The 24,282-nt window shown below is 37.7% G+C and overlaps 1 protein-coding gene across 1 annotated transcript in view; it reads right to left on the bottom strand.

Annotated features, from left to right (window-relative positions):
- The window catches only part of LOC105464813 (tetratricopeptide repeat domain 27), a 178,922-nt gene that overhangs the window by 22,751 nt on the left and 131,889 nt on the right, over positions 1 to 24,282 (bottom strand). The window contains exons 14-16 of the mRNA XM_011712886.2: positions 17,809 to 17,907; positions 15,722 to 15,774; positions 10,889 to 11,054 (exon numbers count right to left, since the gene is read on the bottom strand). Coding sequence (XP_011711188.2) covers positions 10,889 to 11,054; positions 15,722 to 15,774; positions 17,809 to 17,907 — 318 coding nt within the window. The remainder of the gene's footprint in view (positions 1 to 10,888; positions 11,055 to 15,721; positions 15,775 to 17,808; positions 17,908 to 24,282) is intronic.

Genomic DNA, 24,282 nt, shown 5'->3' with positions numbered 1-24,282 from the left:
AAGTCCAATTTGTCTGTTTTTTCTTTTTATTGCGTGTGCTTTTGGTGTCATCCAAGAAATCACTGCCAAATCTACTGTTATAAAGTTCTTGCCCTATGTTTACTTTTAAGAGTTTTACAGTTGTAGCTCTTAAATTTAAGTCTTTGATTCATTTTGAGTTAGCATGTGTATACAGTGTTAGGTAAGGGTCCAACTTTATTCTTTTGCATGTGGATATGCAGTTTTCCCACGACAATTTGTTGAAATTTCCCCATTGAATGGTCTTAGCACCCTTGTCAAAAATCATTTGAGTCAGGCGCAGAAGCTCATGCCTGCAATTCCAGCACTTTGGGAGGCAGAGGTGGGTAGCCTGTTTGAGCTGAGGGGATGGAGACCAACTTTGGCAACACAGCAAGATGCTGTCTCCACAGGAAAACACACACACACACACACACACACACACACACAATTAGTTAGATGTGGAGGCATATCCTGTGGTCCTAGTTACTTAGGAAGCTGAGGCAGGAGGGCTGCTTGAGCCCAGGAGTTCAAAACTGCAGTGGCAGTAAGCTATGATCATGCCACTGCACTCCAGCCTGTTTGACAGAGTGAGACACTGTCTCTTTTTTTTTTTTTTTTTTTGTTTGAGACAGACTCTCACTCTGTCCCCCAGGATGGAGCAGTGGCACAATCTCGGCTCACTGCAACCTCTGCCTCCCAGGTTCAAGTGATTCTCCTGCCTCAGCCTCCCCAGTAGCTGGGACTACAGGCTGCACCACCATGCCCAGCTAATTTTTGTATTTTTTGTAGAGATGGGGTTTCACCATGTTGGCCAGGCTGGTCTCGAAGTCCTGACCTCAGGTGATTTGCCCGCCTCATCCTCCCAAAGTGCTGGGATTACAGGCATGAGCCACCATGCCCAGCTGAGACACTATCTCTTAAAAAAAAAGAAAAAAAAATCATTTGACCATATATGCAAAGATTTCTGGGCTCTTAGTTCAATTCCATTGGTCTATATGTCTGTCTTTATGCCAGTACCACACTGTTTTGACTACTACAGTTTTGTGGTAAGTTTTGAAATCAGGACGCCTGAGTCCTCTAGCTTTGTTGTTCTTTTTAAAAGTTGTTTGGGCTACCCATGGTCTCCTGAGATTCCATTAGAATTTTAGGATAGGTTTTTCTATTTCTGTGAAAAACCAATCCATTCAGATTTCCTATTTCTTCATGATTTAGTCTTGGTAGGTTTTGAGTTTCTAGGAATTTGTCTATTTCATCTAGGTTATCCACTTTGTTGGCATACACTTATTCACAATATTCTCTTATAATCTTTTTATTTCTATAGAATCAGTAGTAATGTCCCCATTTTCATTTCTGATTTCGGTAATTTGAGTCTCCTCTTTATTTTTTCAGTGCAGTCTGCACTGAAATCCAGACATCACTTTGGGTAGTATTGACAACAATGTTAAGTCTTTCAATCCATGAATACAAGATGTGTTTCTATTTATTTATATCTTCTTTAATCTCTTTCATCATGTTTTCTAGTTTTTGTGGTCCAAGATTTTTACTTCCTTAGTTAACTTAATTCCAAAGTATTTTTTATGCTATTGTAAATGGAATTGTTTTCATAATTTCCTTTTGGGATTGTTCACTGTTAGTGTACAGAAATGCAGCTGATTTTTGCGTGCTGACTTTGTATCCTGCTACTGTCCTGAATTCATTTATTAGTTCTAAGAGCTTTTTTGTGGAATCTTTAGCATTTTCTACATACAAGATCACATCATCTGCAAACAGATAATTTTATTTCTTACCAATTTGGATGTCTTTTATTTCTTTTTCTTGTATAATTGCTCTGCCTTGAACTTCCAGTGCTGTGATGAACGGAAGTGAAAGCAAGCATCCTTGCATTGTTTCCGATCTTAGAAAAGAAGCTTTCAGGCTGGGAGCGGTGGCTCACGCCTATAATCCCAGCACTTTGGAAGGCCAAGGTGGGTGGATCACCTAAGGTAAGGAGTTCAAGACCAGCCTGGCCAACATGGTGAAACCCCATCTCTACTAAAAAAAAATAATAATAATAATAATAATACAAAAATTAGCTGGGCATGGTGGCATGTGCCTGTAGTTGCAGCTACTTGGGAGGGTGACACAGGAGAATCACTTGAGCCTGGGAGGTGAAGGCTGCAGTGAACTGAGATCGTGGCACTGCACTCCAGCCTAGGCAGCAGAGCAAGACTTTGTCTCTAAATAAATAAATAAATAAATAAATAAATAAATAAATAAGAAAAGAAGCTTTCAGTCTTTCACCATTAAGTATGATGTTTGCTGTGGGTTTTTCATATCTGGCTTTTATTATGTTGAGGCTGCTCCCTTCTATTCCTAGCTTGTTGAGTGTTTTTTAAATCAGGAATGTGTGCTGAATTTTTTCAAATGCTTTTTCAACATTAATTGAGACAATCAGGTGACATTTTTTTCCCCCTCATTCTGTTAATGCAGTCTATTACACTGATCTATTTCATATGTTGAACCATCCTCAAATTCCAGGAATAGATCCCACTTGGTCATGGTGTATAATCCTTTTTATATGCTAGTGAATCAATTTGCTAGTATTTTGTTAAGGGTTTTTGCATCAACGTTCATAAGAGATTTTGGTCTGTGGTTTTTTTGGGGTTTTTTTGTAGTGTCTTTGCCTGGCTTTGGTATCAGGATAATACTGGCCTCATAGCATGAGCCAAGAGGTGTTCCTTCCTTTTCAATTTTTTGGAAAAGTTTGAGAAAGATTGTTGTGACTTCTTTAAATGTTTGATACAACTTACCAGTGAATTCATCAGGTCCAGGGCTTTTCTTTGTTGAGAGATTTTTGATTCCTGATTCTATCTCCTTAATAGTTATACATCTATTTGGATTTCTTATTTCTTTATGATTTAGTCTTGGTAGGTTTTGTGTTTCTAGAAATTTGTCTATTTCATCTAGGTTATCCACTTTGTTGACATATACTTGTTCACAATATTCTCTTATAATCTTTTCATTTCTGTAGAATCAGTAGTAATGTCCCCATTTTCATTTCTGATTTCAGTAATCTGAGTCTACTTTTTTTTTCTTAGTCCCTCTATCTAAAGGTTTGTCCATTTTATTAATCTTTTCAAAGACCTAATTTTTAGTTTCACTGATTTTTCTCTACTGTCTATTTCATTTATCACTATTCTAATCTTTATTCTTATTTTCTTCCTTCTGCTAGCCTTGGGTTTAGTTTGCTCTTTATGTTGTAAAGTTATTGTTTGAAATATTTCTTGTGTTTTAAAGTAAGCATTTAGAGTTACAAATTTCTTCCTTAGCAATGCGTTCGCTGTGTCCTACAAGTTTTGGTATGTTGTATTTTCATTCATTTTTAGTATTTTTTTTTTTTTTTTTTTTTTTTTTTTTTTGAGACGGAGTCTCGCTCTGTCACCCAGGCTGGAGTGCAGTGGCCGGATCTCAGCTCACTGCAAGCTCCGCCTCCCGGGTTTACGCCATTCTCCTGCCTCAGCCTCCCGAGTAGCTGGGACTACAGGCGCCCGCCACCTCGCCCGGCTAGTTTTTTGTATTTTTCAGTAGAGACGGGGTTTCACCGTGTTAACCAGGATGGTCTCGATCTCCCGACCTCGTGATCCGCCCGTCTCGGTCTCCCAAAGTGCTGGGATTACAGGCTTGAGCCACCGCGCCTGGCCTCATTTTTAGTATTTTCTAATTTATCTTGTGATTTCTTTTTTGATCCATTGACTAAGAGTGTGTTGTTTATTTTCCATAATTTGGTGAATTTTCTAGTTTTACTTCTGTTACTGATTTGTAATTTCATCCTCGGGTAGTCAAAGAAGATACTTTCTATGACATTTATCTTTTTGAATCTACTGAGACTTAATTTACGATCTATCATATTGTCTCTCCTAGATAATGTCCCATGTGCGCTTGGGAAGAATACGTACGCTGCTGTTGGGTAGAATGTTTTATATATGTCTATTATAAAATTCATTAACATACAAAATCCCTGCTTCTCTAACAGAGCCATACTCACCCCTTTTGGTTGTTGATGTCACAAAATTACATCTTTATAAATGGTGTGCCCCAAAACATACACTAATATGTTTAATGCATTAGCCTCTTAAATTACATAGAAAGCAAAATATGGAGCTACAAAGCAAAGTTACAATACTATTAGCTTTTAGACTAATAACTGTTTTCTTTAGTGTATAGTCTCTTAAATCATGTGGAAAACAAAGACTACAGTTAAAAAAACATCATAACAGGCCGGTGGCTCACGCCTGTAATCCCAGCACTCTGGGAGGCCGAGGTGGATGTATCAGCTGAGGTCAGGAGTTTAAGACCAGCCTGACCAACATGGTGAAACCCTGTCTCTACTGAAAATACAAAAATTAGCCGGGCGTGGTGGCAGGCACCTATAATCCCAGCTACTGAGGAGGCTGAGGCAGGAGAATCACTTGAACCCGGAGACAGAGGTTGCAGTGAGCCAAGATCACGCCATTGCACTTCAGCCTGGGCAACAGAGCAAGACTCCATCTCAAACAACAACAACAATAAACATTGTTGCAATAATATTAGTTTTTATAATTGTTCTTATATTTATCTTTATTGAGATGTTTATTTCTCTATCCAGCTTTGAGTTATTGTCTAGTGTCCTTTCTTTTCACCCTGTAGGACCCCCTTGAGCATTTCTTGCAGGGCAGTTCTAGTGGTAATCAACTTCCTTAACTTTTGGTTATCTGGGAATGCCTTAATTTCTCCCTCACTTTTGAAAGGCAGTTTTGCCAGATAAAGGATTCCTGATTGACAGTTTTTTTCTTTTAGCACTTTGAAAATATCAGCCCACTGCCTTCTGGCCTCCAAAGTTTATGATGAGAAATCTGCTGATAATCTTACTGAGGATTCTTTGTATGTGATAGATTTCATTTTAATCAGTATAAACAGCTCTATAGCCCTCATATCCCACCCAAACCAATACCATGCCACTGAGTTCATGTAATGGCCTTTAAATCCCTTACCCACATCTCGATTTCATTTAGGCAATAGTAGAACTTATGTTTCATTCTCTATCTCAACCCTATTTCTCACCTCCATCAGGAACCACACTCAGGGAATGCAGCAAGCAGAGAATGACTGGGAAACTAACACTGGCCTGTGAAGAGAGTTGAAGGGCTCTCACATACAGCAGTGGCAATTCCAACATAAATGTAGAAGAATCTCCACAAAGAGAAACTTTAACTATTGTTTCCCAACACTAACCTTGACTTCTCTGGGCTAGTCTCATCAAAGTCTTGGCCTACAGCGCAAGGCACTGACCCTTTGAATCCTGGAGGTCCTCAGAGCAGGAAGGAATAGGACTGCCTTAGGACCCATTACAAAAACTTCAGGAGGGCTCCAGGCCAGGAATGAAGCAATTTCCCACCTCCCCTGCTTGGCTAGCTCCCTGCTCCACTTGGAGCTCTCTAAGTACTTGTTCTATTTCCTGGTCTGATAACCCTGACCCTTGGCTTCCCCAAACCTCAGTTATCAGAGAGAGATAGGCAGTTTAGCATTGTCTTTTTTAGTGCTTCAGAAAAAAAACAAAAAACAAAACAAAACCAAAAAACAGTTCTTAGACCGTGGAAAGGGCTTTAGGTTAAATAGGCCAGATGTCAAGACTTAGCTTTACTGCTTGCTAGCTATAAGAAATCGACCTATTAATTCACTTTGCTGAGCCTCAGGTACCTCAACAGTTAAATGGTGAGAATACCTATTTTCTAAAGCTACACTTTGTATAAAATATATCCATTCCCTCCTCCTTTTACTTTCAGGTAATGCACAGCCAGCAAGTGTCCCAGGACTTCAGTTTCATTGGCAACTTGCCTCACTGTACATCAACACCATCTTCTCCTGTCCCCAAAGAAAGCATCAAATAAAAATACACACAAAGGACAACCTCAATATGCAAGGATACATATTGTATGATTCTATCTATATGGTATTCAAGAAAAAGCAAAACTGAACTGTGGAGACAGAAATCAGAAAGTAGTTGCCTCATGGGGAAAAGAGGTGATATTTCGACTGACTGGAAATGCACGTAAGATAACTTCCTGTAATAATGAAAATGTTCCATAACTATTTGGGGTGGTGATTACCTAAGAATATATACTAGTTAAAATTATCTGCATTTTTTTTTTGTTATTTTATTTCATATTTTTTTGAGATGAGGTTTCGCTCTGTTGCCCAGGCTGGAGTGCGGTGGCACAATCACAGCTCACTGAAACCTCAAACTCCAGGGCTTAAGTAATCCTCCTGCTGTAGCCTCACAAGTAGCTGGGGCTGTAAGCATATGCCACCATGCCTGGCTTATTATCTGCAAATTAAGCCTGAATTTTTAAAAACCTTTGTTAGATACAGTTCACAAGCACGTTAATATGATGGGAAAATGTGCTTTTGACATAAATCTTCTCTACAGACTTCAAGGCGTGACATAAAGAAAAAAATAAGACATGCCTACCTATGATTTCTGTCTTCGGTTCCTACTAGCCAAATTACTGCTCAAGTTATATAAGCTCTCTGGGTCTCACATTAATCAACTATAAAATGAGGAATATTTAGTATCCACCTCACATACTGTATGCCTAATAAAAGATAATCTGTGTTAAGTGGCAGAAACATAGTAAGCACTCAATATATGTTAATCCCCTTTCCTTCCTCTTCCACATATAAACAGCAAATGAATGTCAATACTGCAATACTTAAATTATTTTCCCAAAATGTTGCCCAAGGTATCCAGAAAAAGAAAGAAGGAAGAAAAGGAAAAATATCCCAACAAATCAACATTAGAATTTACCTTGAGGAAAGAGGTATGGCTATATATGAGGATTTGTCTGCAAGGATATTCATGACATTATTTATAATAGTCAAAAACTGGAAAACTGAACAGGAACTAATTATGTAGAAACATGAAAATCAGTTTTATCATAGATGAATAAAAATATGTATAATCTAGAAATAAATACAAATAAGTGTTGTTATAGAAAAGCATTCCTGGGTCTTACCAAACCATACATTAGTCAAAATTAGGACAAAGGTTTTTTTCAACATAGTACTGGAAGTCCTAGACAGAGCAATTAGGCAAGAAAAAAGAAATAACAGATATTCTAATAGGTAAGGACTAAGCAAAATTGTCTCTATTTGCTGACAATATGATCTTAGCAAAAACCCTAAAGAGTCCATGTAAAAACTATTAGATGAAATAAATTCAGATACAAAATCAACATACAAAAATCAGTAGCATATCTATAATACTAATGACAAACTATACAGAAAGGAATGATGGTCACTAGAGTCAGGGTAGGGTGGAGGTGGGGTGGGGAGGAAATGGGGAATTTTGGGGGAAAGGATACAAAGTTTCAGACAGAGGATTAAGTTTGAGATCTTCTGCACGGCACAGTGACTACAGTCAATGATAATGTATGTTTCAAAATACCTGAGTAAAATGTCAAATATCTCACCATAAAAAGATAGGTAAACAAGGTTATGGGTATGTTAATTAGCCTGATCTAATCATTCCACATTGTATACACATATGAAAACATCATATGTTACTCCATAAATGTATACAATTAGAGTTTGTCAATTAAAATATTATTAATAAAATTATAAAATGGACAAAAAAGAAAGAAAATGATAAAGGTAGTATATCCACTCATTCTTCAATTACAAATAGTGAGGAAAAAACAGAAAAATTTGAGGCTAATTTACCCTATGTCTGTATTAAAATAAGCATGAATTTACCCCCCCCACAAAAATTTTAATGGCAATAATCCACATCCGTAAAGTAGAAAAAAACAGGTACAGGATTAGAACATGTTAAATCGGAATCAGAACATGATTTTGTTATACTGAAAATTCCCCATGATTAGAAAAGTAAGAAGCTAAGACTATGACCACTAAAATATGTTTGAAAAAATCTATTTAAGATAAAAGTTAAATCATAGTATCTGAATTCATATTAGGAAAATATATGTATATATTTTTTAGAGTTTTTTTCCTTTTCTGAATAATGCTCAAATGCATCTCTATGCATTTTGGGTCCTTTTATTCTTTCTTAAGGAAGGCCCCTGAAAGACTTCTCTTTTTTTTTTTTTTTTTTTTAAGAGACAGGGTCTTGCTCTGTCACCCAGGCTAGAGTACAGTGGTGTGATCATGGCTCACTGCAGCTTCAACCTCTCCAGGCTCAAGGGATCCTCCCACCCCAGCCTCCCGAGTAGCTACAGGTACATACTACCAAGCCCAGCTAAATTTTTTTGTATTTTTTTGTAGAAAAAGGGTTTCTCAATGTTGTGCAGGCTGGTCTCAAACCCCCGGGCTCAAGTAAATTTCCCGCCTTGGCCTCCCAAAATGCTGGGATTACAGGTAGAAGCCACTGCGCCCAGCCAGCTGAAAGATTTCTAAGCAAATGTTCTTAAAATTCCAATGATTTTGATTTGGCATCCAACAGGGCAAATCACAACTGAAAGTTTTATCAGAATCAACTATCTACATCCTCAGGTTATTTTTAACCAAAATTATATCCTTTGGTATCTATAATACCACTGTTACTACCAATAGATTATTCTAAATATCACCTCTTTCCCGATACCTTTACAGATACTCAAATACAGAAGTATTATCTAAACATTAGCAAGAATGTTTTTCATCCTGAGAGAGAATGAGACTCCTAATCTGGGGGTGGTGGGGGTGGTAAGAAAAAAGAAATTGAAGTAGAATTCTTCAATACCTTTTCAGCTATTGTAACTGCTTCTGCTTTGCTTTTTCTTGCCTTTCTTTTAGAATACATGAGTTAGCAAGATTTGCCATACTTAATTCATCTAAGTCAACTAAAATCAGCATTATCTTGATGACTTTATAACTCTTTATGATGTACAAATAACAGCTCTTCCAAACAATCTTTGAACAGTTATTTTGTCTAATATCAGTTTCCTTAAAACAAGTGGGTGGGAAGATCCATCTATCCATCCATCCATCCATCCAGAGTTAGACATAGCTTATGATAGTATAATCCTATCCCCTACAGCCGTGTTGAGAATTAAATGAGCTAATACATGTGAAGTGCTCAGGATAGTCTCAGACACACAGCAAGCCCTCAGTAAATATTAATTATTGTTATTTTACCACACACCACTTTGACCTGCTCTACGTGCCTTGGGAAGTGAAGGAGAATAAAAGAGCAAGCAGAAAAGCCACTTCCTTTCACATGCACATATAATAAGTCTGTCTCTTATTGGAGGAGAGACCTAGACCCATTTGGGTACCTTATATAAAACAACTCCTACTGGTGCCAAGCATGAAAGGATGATCAGAATTTTCTCAAGATCCAAAAAGCCAACCTGGTGAGCCAGTTGTTACTAATCCTTAGCAGATATGAAGGAGATTACTGGGGTTAAAGTATAGATTTTAAGGGGAAATCCCACTCACAACAGAAAGACAAGCAGATCAGTTAGAAAATGGAGGCACAGAAGATTAACAGGATCAGACTGACCAAGGAAGCCGATTCTAAGACAATTAAGAAAGAGATGACATAGCCAAGTTATGAGCAGCAATAAAGCAGACTGACAGCTTGAAGAAGCCCCCTGTCTGGCTTATCAGGAAGGAGGGGAGCTTCACACTCCTTTCTGACTTGGTGTGTAAACTATTCAGCATAGCCCTAGAGGACTTCTAAGGTCCCTTTTTGCTCTGACAGTGTGAGATTCTAAGGAATTCTAAAGAATTCAATTCAGCAGCAATGTCTAAATGAGGAGTGTTGGATGTGAATGTTTCATGTAACTTTTTTTTAATATGAAAGAAAACAATAGAATTTCCTTCAAGTGTAAGATGGAATATACTACCAATATAAGTGATTTATTCTCCTTGAAATTTTAGGAACAGGTTTCAGAAATCTTTCCTAGTAAAGAAAGATCTTAAAAATCACAATTGCAGTAAACAAGAGATATGCACTATCTTCAGTGGTCACAATATACTGAGATCTGTTCAGAGTCTCATCAGTGCCCTTTGCCAAGGCGCTAAGTGTAGAAGAGGAAGAACCATCTCAATGGAAAATTTCAGCAGTGTGAACAGGACAACTATTGACTGTCAGGGGACTGTGCAAACAGATTCACTACAGCCCCTACCCTTTCTAGGGATGTAAAACTCTGCTATCCCTCCATTCACTTGGCTATCATTCCATTCAGTTTTGTTTGTTTGTTTGCTTTGAGACAGAGTTTCGCTCTGTCACCCAGGCTGGAGTGCAGTGGCATGATCTCAGAGTATCACTTGACACTGAAGACAGCACATTGTCTTCAACTACAATTAAACCACAAAGGTCTTTTCTATTTAATCTTTTGGATGACACAACAGCTTTGAGTCTCCCATACATTCTGGAGGGATACTTTATTCCACCAAATAGAGCACCATCTCATGAAACATTGCAAAGAAAATGTTAGCCATCCTCTCTATATTGTTCATACCATCTGAAGATATACAGTAAATGCTTGTTAAATGAATGAACAAAAAATGAGTATAGGACTTATTCCAGCTACCACAAGTCAGAGAATACACTGAGATACCCAAAGTACTAAGTAATACAGTGTTTTATTTAGTTTCGGCAAAGTGACTATATATGTAACCCACACATCAGATTTTCGTAACTGAGTCACAGTAATATTCAGTTTATGACTGTACAAACAAATCTGACATCAGAATACCAGAATTCCATATATCATGAAGAATATTTGACTAGAAAAAAAATACCTTTTTCATATGTTACATGTGTTTAACAAAATTTTCCTGTGCATATTCAAGGAAATAATTTATACCGTATGATCAAGGATTCATATCAAACACAAACTGAAATAACAAAATATGAATATCCTACCTGAACATCTTTGTATTTGTCACGTAAGTCCAAGAGTCGGTGATAAGCTTTAATGGCTTCTGAAAATTCCCCAACATCAGTGCTGGTAAGGATGTAGTTTTCCCAAATTTGCCAGTGTTCATAGTTACACTTTAGAGCTTCTTGTAAAGTTCTAAAAGCTTTTACTCTATTGAAGGTCAAATTTTAAAGAGAGCAATAATGAACTCTTTTTTTATTAGAATAAAGCATAGCTAAATGTATAAAATGCTAATGTGGACCGTCAGTCCTTATTCATTCATATTAACAAACAGAATTAGAGACCCAAACACCACAAAACCACCTCAAACTTCCCTACAAAATTCAGTGACGGACCCTATGGTATATGTAGCATACATACAGAGATACTCCTTTCCTAATCTATTTACTTGTAACAAGGACATTATTTTAAAACTGGGTATTAATCCCAGTATCACCTCAGGAGAAGCCACACTCAGGTTCCAAATCTGGAGTCAGAGTGGTCAAGCAAGTACAACTGCAAAACTGTAAGACAAAAGGTGCAGAAAAAAGGTGCAGACCGTAGTGGAGGGACCAGAGGCAAGGAGGTCAAAACAAAACAACACACTCCTCATGAATCTGCAACCAAAATGCTGCTAACCAAAATTCTACACCCTGTGAGAAAAAAAACCCTCAGTCAACAAAACTAACCAACAGGACATACATTTACTAAAGATAAAATTTTAAGGGGGCCAGGCATGGTGGCTCACATCTATAATTCCAGGACTTTTTGAGTGGCCGAGGTGGGTGGATCACCTGAGGTCAGGAGTTCGAGACCAGGCTGGCCAATACAGGGTAACCCCATCTCTACTAAACAAACAAACAAACAAACAAACAAAAATTAGCTGGGTGTGGTGGCACGTGCCTGTAATCCCAGCTAGTCAGGAGGCTGAGGCATGAGAATCACTTGAACCTGGGAGGCCAAGGTTGCAGTGAGCCAAGATCACGCCCCTGCATTCCAGCCTGGGCAACAAAGCAAGACTCCATGTTTAAAAAAAAAAAAACAAAAAACTGATTTTAAGGGGTAGAGGGAGGAGTGAAAAAAAGTTTTTCTTAATTGTTTAAGGAACAATCTATCAAGTCTTTAAATAAATTTGTTTAGAATACTGAGACAAAGAAATATTTACACTGAAAAGGAGCAGAAAATTGTGAAACAAAAACAGGGAGAAATGAAATATGAACAAGGAGATGTGAATAAAAACTAACTGGAAATTTTAGTATTGAAAAAGGCATTAAAACAACAACAGGCCGGGCACAGTGACTCACAACTGTAATCCAAGCACTTTGGGAGGCCAAGGAGGGTGGATCACGAGGTCAGGAGATCGAAACCATCCTGACCAACATGATGAAAACCTGTCTCTACTAAAAATACAAAAATTAGCTGGACGGCCAGGCGCGGTGGCTCAAGCCTGTAATCCCAGCACTTTGGGAGGCCGAGACGGGTGGATCATGAGGTCAGGAGATCGAGACCATCCTGGCTAACACAGTGAAACCCCGTCTCTACTAAAAAATACAAAAAACTAGCCGGGCGAAGTGGTGGGTGCCTGTAGTCCCAGCTACTCGGGAGGCTGAGGCAGGAGAATGGCGTGAACCCGAGAGAAGGAGCTTGCAGTGAGCTGAGATCCGGCCACTGCACTCCAGCCTGGGGGACAGAGCAAGACTCCGTCTCAAAAAAAAAAAAAAAAAAAAAAAAAAAAATTAGCTGGACATGGTGGCGCATGCCTGTAGTCCCAGCTACTTGGGAGGCTGAGGCAGGAGAGTCCCTTGAACCCAGGAGGCGGAGGTTGCCATGAGCTGAGATCGCACCACTGCACTCCAGCCTGGGCAACAGAGCGAGATTCTGTCTCAAAAAACATAAACAAAACCCTCAATAGCTAACAAAAACTAGAATGCACATAGTCAAGGAGAAACTGATGAACTGGAAGATAATAGTAAGGAGTTCACACAGAATTCGAATTATAAAATAAAAGCTGGAAAGAGACAGAGGAAAGAATGAGAGGTAAGACTCAAAACATACATCTGATAGAGATTCTACAGTAAACAAATGCAGAGCATGGCAGGATTCTTTATATCAAAAGATAAAAGCTGCTAATTTTCCAGAAATGAACAAATTTCAAAAAGTTTTTTGATCATAAATTCTATGATCAAAAGTATATTTCACATACTGAGCACTATAAGTAAAGATAAATGAACATCTAGAAATATTGTGTGAAATTTAAGAAAGATATTCCTAAAATCTACAAAGAAGTGATGACAGATACTTATTTCATTAGCAGTAAGATGACAGAAGACAACAGAATATTACTTTTAAAGTGCTGACTGAAAATAACTGTCAACCAAATTTTTACAATCAGCTAAACTTACCACTCAAGAGTAAATGCAAAATGAAACATTTTTAGATATACAAAGTTAAGAGCATTTACCATCTATTGACTCTAAGAGAACTATCTAAGAGATTCCTTTTTGCAAAAATACAAGGGAACTCAAAAAGAAAGAAAGAAAACATGTCTTCAATTTCAGTCATAAATTGTTTCCATGGAATTTTTTTTTCCTTTCTCTACTCAACCATATCACCACCTCCATCTAATAACAACTGCCTCCAATAGTGTTAGACCAACACTCCCCAGCTCTCCCATCCTCAGGGGTTGGGGGTGAAGGATTTATCCTATTGGAAAATAACTCAACAAGTAAAAATCCACACCATGAGGATTATCCTTTTTCCTATATGTCCTCCCTTATGATCCCCCTAATCATAATTTCCTAGCCTCAAAATTGTTCCATGAATTCTTTTTTCCTTTTTGGTAAATACAGCTTCTTTGTAAGGTGCTTCATTTCAGGATTCGCTTATCAAAACCCCTCTATAGTAGAGATATTGCACCATTAAAATTACATCCGAAGATGAGACATTTTTCCATGGGACTGGTAGGAACATGATATCAAGGGGAATCAGATGAAACAGCAAAGAGAGCACTTTAGTGAAGAATCTTGTGACCACAAAAGGATAAAAGAAATAGTTTAATGGGCCGTTTTAAGGCATGAATAGGATCTTCTGAGAGAAGCATTAATAATTGCCTCAGAAGTAACAATCCCATTAGCTTTGTCTGGAGCCTTAGCAAAGAAAGAAGAGTAAACAGGAAAGAATAAAAAAATGATTTATCTCAGACCTTACAACTCCACCTTTGCACAAAAACCTATTTGTGGAGCTGCAAGAGGTAAGAAAGTTGAGCAACAATATGCAAGAACCCCTAAGAGAGAAAGCAGAATTCCTAACATGATTGGGCTGGAAGACAAGGCATCAAGAGCTTCACTACGTACAAACTTATCCGAGTTGCCAGAAAAACTCACTGAGATCACTCTACAACTATGACAGGGACTTCCGAGCCTGTTGCTTTAAACCAAAAAGGTCTCCAGAGAGTTTTAGCACTCAGTTGCAATCAAGAACATAATATTATCTTCCGAAGAGAATGGTAGAACAGATAGTACTTTATTTACATCATCCAAGAGCAGAGGCAGCATTTCATGATCTCCACGTAATATGGATTTAATGATGTCTTCAGAAATTATCTTGTGATCCCACCAAGAAAAATTAAATTAAGTTTGAAAGTAAGGCCAAATAAAAATGAAAATACATCCATCTTTTAATTAATTTATTAGAGTTTTGGCAACGGCAGTCCTTGTCTCTTCCCTTTCCTTTGCTTTTCGTAGCCAGTCAAGAAGCCCAGTTAGTGGGTTGCCTCCTTTATAAAGAGTTTGGCATCTGCCCCTTCTTTTTCCACTCTAGTTATCTCATGCCTGAATTGTTACAACAGCTGTGTCCTAACTGGTTTCTCAGCCTCCAGTTTCCTCTAGTCTGCCTCACATACTGCCACCAGATAAATCTTCCCCAAAAGCTTCTTTCTTCATGAAGTTACCACACTGAAATCTCTGGCTTCCTATACTCAACAGGACAGTCTCAACTCATTGGTCAAATAATCAGAAGATGCTGCAATTTTACTTCAACCTACCTTTCTAACCTTATCTCTCACCGTATATTTCACATTACTCTATAGCTGGACTATTTTGCTTCCTATCTCCTAAAATACTACATTCATTCCTGTCATTCTGCATTTGGTCACATCATTTCCCTTGCCTAAGAGGCATCCCTCTGCCCCTTCTATACAAATTTCTGCTTGAGTCCAACATCTTCTCAGAAGCATTTCTGATTCAGGATGACACAGTTTCTCTCTTCTTTGATCCTCACGAGCCTAAATGAGTGGCTGGCACATAATAAGTGTGCTACAAATATCATGTATGATTATTTTAGCCTTCTTTGTATTCTCACTTGATATTTGCCACAAATAGCTTATACACTAATCAATTTTTTAAATAAGATGGCATAGTATTTTATTTTTTAAACCTACATTCCCTGAAGGCATTGGTTCATATTTATTTACATTTCTCAATAATGTCTAGTACAAAGCAAGCAATGAACAAAAATAACTGTCAACTGAGTTGACCAACTAAACATGTTTGCTTTTATCATGTAATAAAATGTAGAATGTAAAACTTCAGTACTACATAAAGATTTCAAGTAACATTTCTTATTTTATTACATATGAAATGTTTTCAAGAAATACACTGTATATTTAGAATTCAAGTTAATTTAGTATGAATTAAGCTATTCTACTTAAGTTATTCTATCTCATATACATGGGTGAGAAAGGTAAAACAAGGAGAAACATTGAAACAATGTTCAGTTGTAGAAAATCTCACTCATTTATTTGGGAAGCAAAGTTCTTCATATTTGTCTGATGTACTTACTTTTGCTTTAATCGGATATAGGAAGTTGATAAATTGTTCCAAGCTTCAGCATTCTGAAATGATAGAGGACTCAGTTAATTAACTATTCTCATTTAGGTAAAATTATTGCTGAAACCAAAAGTACAACACACTTTCCTAGTCCAATATATGCTCTTTAAAATCACAATTTTCAATAAGGTGTGTTTAAAGGTATACAGCAAAATTAAATCAAGCTGAACTTTTATAATTTAGAAAAAGGTTAAAACAATCAACCAAGCAATATAACTATGATTGTACCAATCAGCAATTCAGTTAAGATTTTATTTTCAAATTTAGACTTACAAAGTAGCTAATTTTCAACATGCTCTATATAGTACATAGATTTATCACAAAAAAGACAACGCAGTATACTGTTTTTCCTATCTTAAAAGTTTTTGCCATTATACCATTATCCTTCTTCACCGGATAGGGGGGTTAAAAAAGAATCTGTTCTCCAGTGTTACTACTAAGTATTTCATCCATCAAACATATTTCTCTACCTATTCCTCTACCCAATAACAAAAATAAAGCAAAAATGAATTTTTTTTAATCAGCTTAATCAGGTTGAATTTATATAAATGTTGATTCAAACAAGAATGATATAAATTATATATTTCGCTTTGTTCCACTTTTCATCTAATATACTATATATCGTTCTCAAGTCCCATACATATGATTCAAAAATTAAGTGGCAGTGGACCTCCATTTCCACACATGGCAAAATTAGTAACTTTTTGAACTCTGGCAAAGAACAACTACCAGAAAGCTGTGAGCTGAATGGAGATTTTGGAGGTCACACTGTGCTAGAAGTTATTCAAGTTCCAAACGAGCCAAAGTGGAGAGTTCTTATTGATTGCCCATGGCATTAAATTCAATCCCAGAGAGGTTATACCTTAAGAAAAGGTTATTAGAGGGCTGGGTGCAGTGGTTCACATCTGTAATCCCAGAACTTTGGGAGGCCAAGATGGGAGGATCACTTGAGGCCAGGAGTTCGAGACTAGCCTCGTCAAGAGAGCAAGGCTCCATCTCTACTTTTTTTTTTTAAAGGGTTATGAGAAAATAAGGAGAACTCCAGACTCACTTTAACAAGCTTAAAAACAAGCTGATTTATGAGTAATTTAACTGAATGCCAAAATAAAACTCAATCCTCCTTAAGAGAACAGAATAAAACCAAGAAGCACAACAACATAGCATCCACAATGCGTAGAATACAATTAAAAAACAATGGTGGACATGGGAAAAAGCAGGAAAATTTCCTTCATAACCAAAGGAAAAAAATCAGTTAATAGAAACAGTACCAGAAATGAAAGAGATGTTGAAATAAGCATAGGATTTGAAAGCAGTTATTATAAACATGTTCAAAGATGTAAAGGAAAACATGAACATAATGAGGGAATGTTTGGGGGAATGTTAGTAGAGACATTAAAGCTGTTAAAATATCCAAATGAAAGCAGCCTGACTGCTGGAACTGCTTGTTGTAACCTGAAACCAGTTTTATCTGCAGCTTCTGAGATAATTTGCTGAAACTCTGGGACTAATTTTGCCCTCTGCCATCCCTCATCAATGGAAGCTTGCCAGCTCCCCAAACCCTTACTGTAAGTGCCAATGAATTTCTCTAAGAGAAATATGTAACACTTCTCCTTTTTATAAAACTTCTAACCTTCTCTTTGTTCTTCAGGGATATCAAAGACTACCTGGCATGCATATATGCTCCAAATTGCAATTCTTTCTTCTCAAATAAAACATTAAATTTAGATCTTTTATATAGAAAATTTTAAGGAGTCCCCCCCCCAAAAAAACAACCAAAACCCTACTAGAAGTAATAAATGAGCTCAGCAAGGTTGCAGGATATAATTAATATATAAAAAACAATTGTGTTTCTATATACATGAAGAATTTAGCTATTAACTTATTTCCAGATTTATAAATCCTATACCTCGAGGTATGACCTTCCCTCAAATATATACTTTCCTCCAACACAAAAGGAATTGCTGTTCTGAACCATACAGTACAATTCCAATAACAGAGAGTAAAAAGCCATGTAAGGACAGAAGATCAAACAAACTTACATCGGGTTCTAGAGTCACACAGCGCTGAAATGCCTTTGCTGAACCTTGATAGTCTTCCAAGGCCAAATAAGCACAGCCGAGAGAAAACCACACCCCAAGCTGCAAAGACCAAAAAATCAAAGTCATTCAAACACACAGAAACATTTACAGAATATAATCGGAAAATTAAGATACTATCAACAAACACACTCCTAGAAAGAATGCAGAGCTATATAATAAATATTTGCCTTACATTTAAAGGTAGAATATTTAGCAATGGAGGTAAATTTTTCTGTATAATTTTCAACACTAACACTGAAAACATGCAATATTATTGCATATGTTTCGCGGAAAAAGTCCATACTTTGTGCTAACCGAACTCCTTACTGGGCGTGTTGGCCCTCTTTATCTGTGGGTTCCACAACTGTGGGTTCAATCAGTTGCAGAATGAAAATATTGAAGAAAAAAAAAAACTGGATGATTGCAACTCTACTGAATATGTACAAACATTTTCTTTCTTGTAATTATTCCCTAACAATACAAATTACACAGTGTTTGCACTGTGTTAGGTACCATAAGTAATCAAGAGATGACTGAAAGTTTACAGGAGGATATACATAAGTCACACGCAAATACTACAGTATTTTATACAACGGACTTGAGCATCATGGATTTTGGTATCGGTGTTGGGGGTGGGGCCTGGAAGCAATCCCCCATGCATTCTGAGGGACCACCATACACAACATATCAGCAGATTCACAACTGATGAATGTACTACAAACTCAAAAAAAGAAATTTCTTTCTTCATCTTCAAACTAGACCACAAGAGCTTCTGCAGCTTAACCAGGAGCCAAACTGCCCTAGCATATATCTGCTTTAGGCATGCCTGAAAATAATTTAGAAAAAGGAGATTCCGAATCTGGATTATCAAATAGTTACTCAAAATGTAAAGTATGACCTAAGCCAATTAGATTTGTAAACACTGAGATTTAGAAAACAGATAAAATAGGAGGTAGCTATACAGATTACAAAAAACAAAATCTGTACATCATAAGGTTTCCTTAAAATTTGATAGCCTCTGTCAAAAGGGAGATAAAACTAACAAAAATTTGGCTGGGTGTGGTGGCTCACGCCTGTAATCCCAGCACTTTGGGAGGCCAAAGTGGGTGGATCACTTGAGGTCAGGAGTTCAAAACCAGCCTGACCAACATGGTGAAGCCCCCGTCTCAACTAAAAATACAAAAATTAGCCGGACGTGGTGGTGTGCACCTGTAATCCCAGCTACTGGGGAGGCTGAGGTAGGAGAACCACTTGAACCTAGGAGGTGGAGGCTGTAGTGAGCTGACATTGCACTACTACATGCCAGGCTGGGTGACAGAGCGAGACTCCATCTCAAACAAAACGAAACAAAACAAAACAAAACAAAACAAAGACAAAAAACAAAAAATTAACAAAAATTCAATGGAATTAGTCAGAAATGCAGCTATTATGAGTTGTTTTCCTTCCAGACAGTCAGCAAAGCCAACTTTATAAGCAGATTGAAGTCTCCTTTCTTACTGAGTTCCAGAAAGTCACTGAGCCAGCTGTCAGATTTGCCTGAACAGTTCAGGGTAGGAAAGAAAACAAGGTGCTCTGTTATCTATCCACAGCCTTCCACAGAGGCAGAGCAGGAGGCTGCCTCTACATCACTCCTCCTTCAGCCATTCCCACAAAACCTGTTCCATATGGCTAGCAGAGGCCTGAAAGTTCTTTAAGCAGATAAAGATTTTTAGCCAGTAATTAGAGATAAAGCTTAGAAAGCAAGCAGACTTGGGCCATTTAACACTTTGCCATGAATTTACAAGAGGCTATAAATAACTGTTATCAGGAGCCTTTATGGAGAACAGATTTTGTTAGAGGGACAGGGACAGGTAATCACTGAAAAGAGGATGGATATATGTCTAGCAGGAGCGGGGAGAAGCAGAGGTACTAGGTTGAAACTAAAAGTTAGAAGTTCACTTTTCTGAATCATGGGACTTTCAACAACCTAAAAATGAGCTCACCACTTTGCTTTCATCTGTTTTTTTTTTTTTTTTTAATAGAATTAAATGAAAAGAGCTTCAAATGCATCAAACCACACTTGCTGAACATGATACATTCTGAGAGAAACTAAAGTCTGATGCTAACATATAAAACAAGCTCTCTAAACTCCAACCAAGTAAAAAGTTTCAAAATCTGTGTACTGGCCGGGCACAGTGGCTCACGCCTATAATCCCCAGCACTTTGGAAAGCCGAGGCACGCAGATCATGAGGTCAGGAGATCGAGACCATCCTGGCCAACATGGTGAAACCCTGTCTCTACTAAAAATATTTTAAAAATTAGCCAGGCATGGTAGCACACGCCTGTAGTCCCAGCTACTCAGGAGGCTGAGGCAGGAGAATTTCTTGAACCCAGGAGGCGGAAGTTGCAGTGAGCCGAGATCGTGCTACTGCACTCCAGTCTGGGCGACAAAGCAAGATTCCATCTCAAAAAAAAAAAAAAAAAAAAGTCTGTGTATTATGTTTCATCAGTGTTAAAGTACACTCTTCCCCCACCATTTAACATTTCTGAAATCGAGATGTATCTGAAAAACCAATAGCTTGTCAGTTTTATTGGCAACAATTTTTTTTTTTTATATATAAAGTGGCACTTAAAGGTACTTCTTACAACTGATGGCATCTTAGATACAAAGAATTATGGTACCAAGTATACTTGGAATAAGGGATTCTTATTTTGCGACGAAATCAAGAACAATGAGAACTGACTTCAAGGTCCTCAAAATGCATGTGCTCTGCTTGTTTTCTGCACCAGCAAAGAACAAACACTATTTCCCATGTGTTGTTATAAAAACCACATGTGTGGCCAGGCGCAGTGGCTCACACCTGTAATCCCAGCACTTTGGGAGGCCGAGGCGGGCGGACCACAAGGTCAGGAGATCAAGACTATCACGGCTAACACAGTGAAACCCCATCTCTACTAAAAATACAAAAAAATTAGCCAGGCATGGTGGCAGGAGCCTGTAGTCCCAGCATATCGGGAGGATGAGGCAGGAGAATGGCGTGAACCTGGGAGGCGGAGCTTGCAATGAGCTGAGATGGCGCCACTGCACTCCAGCCTGGGCTACAGAGTGAGACTCCATCTCAAAAACAAACAAACAAAAACACATGTAAATTCAAAATCTAAATAAAAACTTCATTTCTCAATCCATCTAAGAAGATTTACAAAGGTTGCAAATGTCCAAAATTAGCAATTATTCTTCTAGCTCTAAAACAGATTGGGGATGAGGTTGGTTATCTTTTATTTTTAATTTTTAAAACTACTGAATGTTTTATAACCAGTGTCTTTAAAACCAAAACAAATTTAATGAAAATCAGACAGATGACTTAATTTAACATAAAGTATTATGGTTCTCTTTTCGTTTTACTTTTGGTTATTTTTGCAGTGTTTTAATACTCTGCATTTGAAGGAAAAATCCTAGGATCATTAACTGCTAGGTTTTATCTACTGATAACATGAAGGAAGACGAGTTTTGCACATGGTGGTGTTCTTTGAAATCATCCAATGGCTTTTCTTTTTTGAGGTCTTCAGAATGTGGGGGACTACAGATAATATTTGGTGCCTCTTTTACTTTTTTCTTTTTAAACTATTACTTAAACTGCTATTACCAATAGTGACAGGCATCTCAGTTCAGAATAGTCATACTCTTAAGAACATAAAAGAAAAACAAAATCAAAAGAAGCTTCAAAAAAAAAGCTTTTTTTTTTTTTTTTGCTTTTCAAAAAAAGAAAAACAAAATCAAAAGAAGCTTCAAAAAAATCTCTCGTGATTCCTTAGAACAGAGTTGTATATGTTTGGGTACAAAAATACCTACCTTCTAGTCCAGTGCTATCAGATAAAAATATCATGCTAGTAGCCTCATTATATTTTCTACATTTCAAAAAGTCAAAAGAAGGTGGTCCACGCCTGTAATCCCTGCACTTTGGAAGGCTGAGGTAGGCAGACCACTCAAGTGAGGTCAGGAGTTCAAGACCAGCCTGGCCAACATGGTAAAACTCTGTCTCTACTAAAGATACAGAAAAATTAGCAGGTATGAGTCTGTAATCCCAGCTACTCAGGAGACTGAGGCGGGAGAATCACTTGAACTGGGAGGCGGAGGTTGCAGTGAGCCACAATCACGCCACTGCACTCTGGCCTGGGCTACAAAGTGATACTCCATCTCAAAAAAAGAAAAAAAAAGGGTAAAAGAAAGGGTGAAGTTTATTTTCATAACATTTTATTTAACTCTACATATCCAGTATGCGATTACTTCAATATATTATTACTATACAAAGTTATTGAGATATTTTATAACCACTTTTTCACACCAAGTCTTTGAAATCTGATGTGAATTCAACACAGCATGGATCAATTTCACACATTTCGAGTGTCCATTGTCACACATGACTAGTGGCTACCATATTAACACAGTTATACTATTTCTCTAAAACACTGACATGGGCCCTGGAATATCTTGCATCCTTCCCTTCTTTCTCCAATAAAAAACTAGCTCCTTTGGCTGAGACCCTCCCTTGAGCTTCTTTCATATACTATAGTTACTCCTGTTCCTCTCTTTACAATAACGACCAAAATAATTAGCTCTTAATGAGCATCTGCTATGTGTGCCAAGCACTGACACCATGAGCTTTCCACACATTACTCATGCGTTCCTCACACCCACCCTGCAAGGTGGTCAATCTTACTCTCCTAAGAGGCGACAAAGAGTCAGAGTCAGTCATGGACAGAGGAGAGGTTCGACACAGTCAGTGTGACTCCAAAGACCACATCCTGTCTGTCTCTGACAACACCATTCTGCCCATACACAAGCCATGATTTAAGGCAATACCATTCTTGTCACCAATAAAGAGAGAGGGGGGAAATATGGCAGTTAACATGTGCTGGAGAAACCCAGAAGATAATTCTTGAAGAACCAGGAGCATATCTCTTCCCCCACAAAGGCTCTCTTGATTGGGCTAGTCAGGTGGACAAAAGAAGACCTAGAAAAATGGGTGGCCACAGGACGGGGCAAGAATGGAGGGAGATAATCACCTGACAGGCCCTGGTTGAGCTTTCTGCAGACCTTATTTCCAGGGAAAATCGTGAAGGCAAGTTGGCCGTAGGCAGGCAATAACCTTTAAAAGCTGACTGTCTAGCGTTTATCTCTCAGGGAGCCAATATAGAAACACAAAAGCAGGCCAACTTTTTATTTTGAATGTGATAATACTTGTACTTAACCAACGGCTTTAAATTATTTTAAAAATAATTCACAAAGAATTCAAAAGCTTGAGAGCATGGTTTCTCTGAATTTCCCTCACAAAGCCCCCTAGAGTGTGACAGAGGAGAAAGATGACTGGGATTCAAGCGACTCTGGGTAACTGTTAAACGACCCTGGCTATGTCACTTAACCTGCGTGTCTCAGTTCCCCGAGTGTGAAATAAGCAGGGGTGGACTAGACTAAAATTCCTGAGTTCTTCAGATGCCCCAGATTCTGAAAACCCAGAGGGGACTGGGTTTGAAGGTACACTCTTGCCATCTAGTGGCACAATAAGGACACTGACAATAGAATGGAATACAGAAGCACTTCAACTTATGAGAGGGTTATGTCCTGATAAATCCATCGTAAAATGAAAATATTGTTAAGTCAAAAATGCATTAAATTCACTTGATTTGCTGAACCTAATAGCTTCACCTAGCATACCTTAAACATGCTCAGAACACTTACATTAGACTACAGATGGAGAAAACCGTCTAGCACAAAGCCTATTTTATTTTTTAAAAAGTGTAGAATATCTCATGGAATTCATTGACTACTATACTGAAAGTTGTCAACAGAATAGGTATATGGGAACTCTAAGCATAGTTTCCACTGAAAGTGTATCATTTTTATACCATCATAAAGTAAAAAAGTTATTAAGTGGAACTATCATAAGTCAGGGATCGTCTGGTATTTAGAATCAGCAGGTTTGAAGAACTAGAAGGGAATCAGTTCAATTAGAGACCTTAGAAATCAATTCAAAAGAGATCTAGAGGAAAATGATGCTTACAAAGGAAATAACTGGCTTAAAGCCACACAATAGTTCCTTCATCCAAGTGTGAAATATGTGTGCTGAAGACAGTGACTGTAATACTTATTAAACCTTAATAATTAAAATAAAAATTAAAGTTTGCTACCCTGAGGGTTAGCAAAGACTAAGCACCACTAGATAATTGGCACAGATAACTTTTATAATTAAAAAGTTAATTTTTACAAGGGTTATTTAAGGCATCTTAAATAGGTGCTACTTATGAGCCTACTACTGAAGCTCCCTTACTCCTGAAAGTTTCTACATAATCAATAATCAGTATTCACACTTTCGGCTGATTTCCCTCAAAGGATCAACTGCTTTGAATTGTTCTGTCACATATAATAAAGGTTAATGTAGAATAATCTAATCCTAAAG

Source organism: Macaca nemestrina, chromosome 13, assembly GCF_043159975.1.
Source record: "Macaca nemestrina isolate mMacNem1 chromosome 13, mMacNem.hap1, whole genome shotgun sequence".
Lineage (NCBI taxonomy): Eukaryota > Metazoa > Chordata > Mammalia > Primates > Cercopithecidae > Macaca > Macaca nemestrina.
Note: the sequence above shows the minus strand (reverse complement) of the source record. Positions and strands in the feature narration are given on the sequence as shown.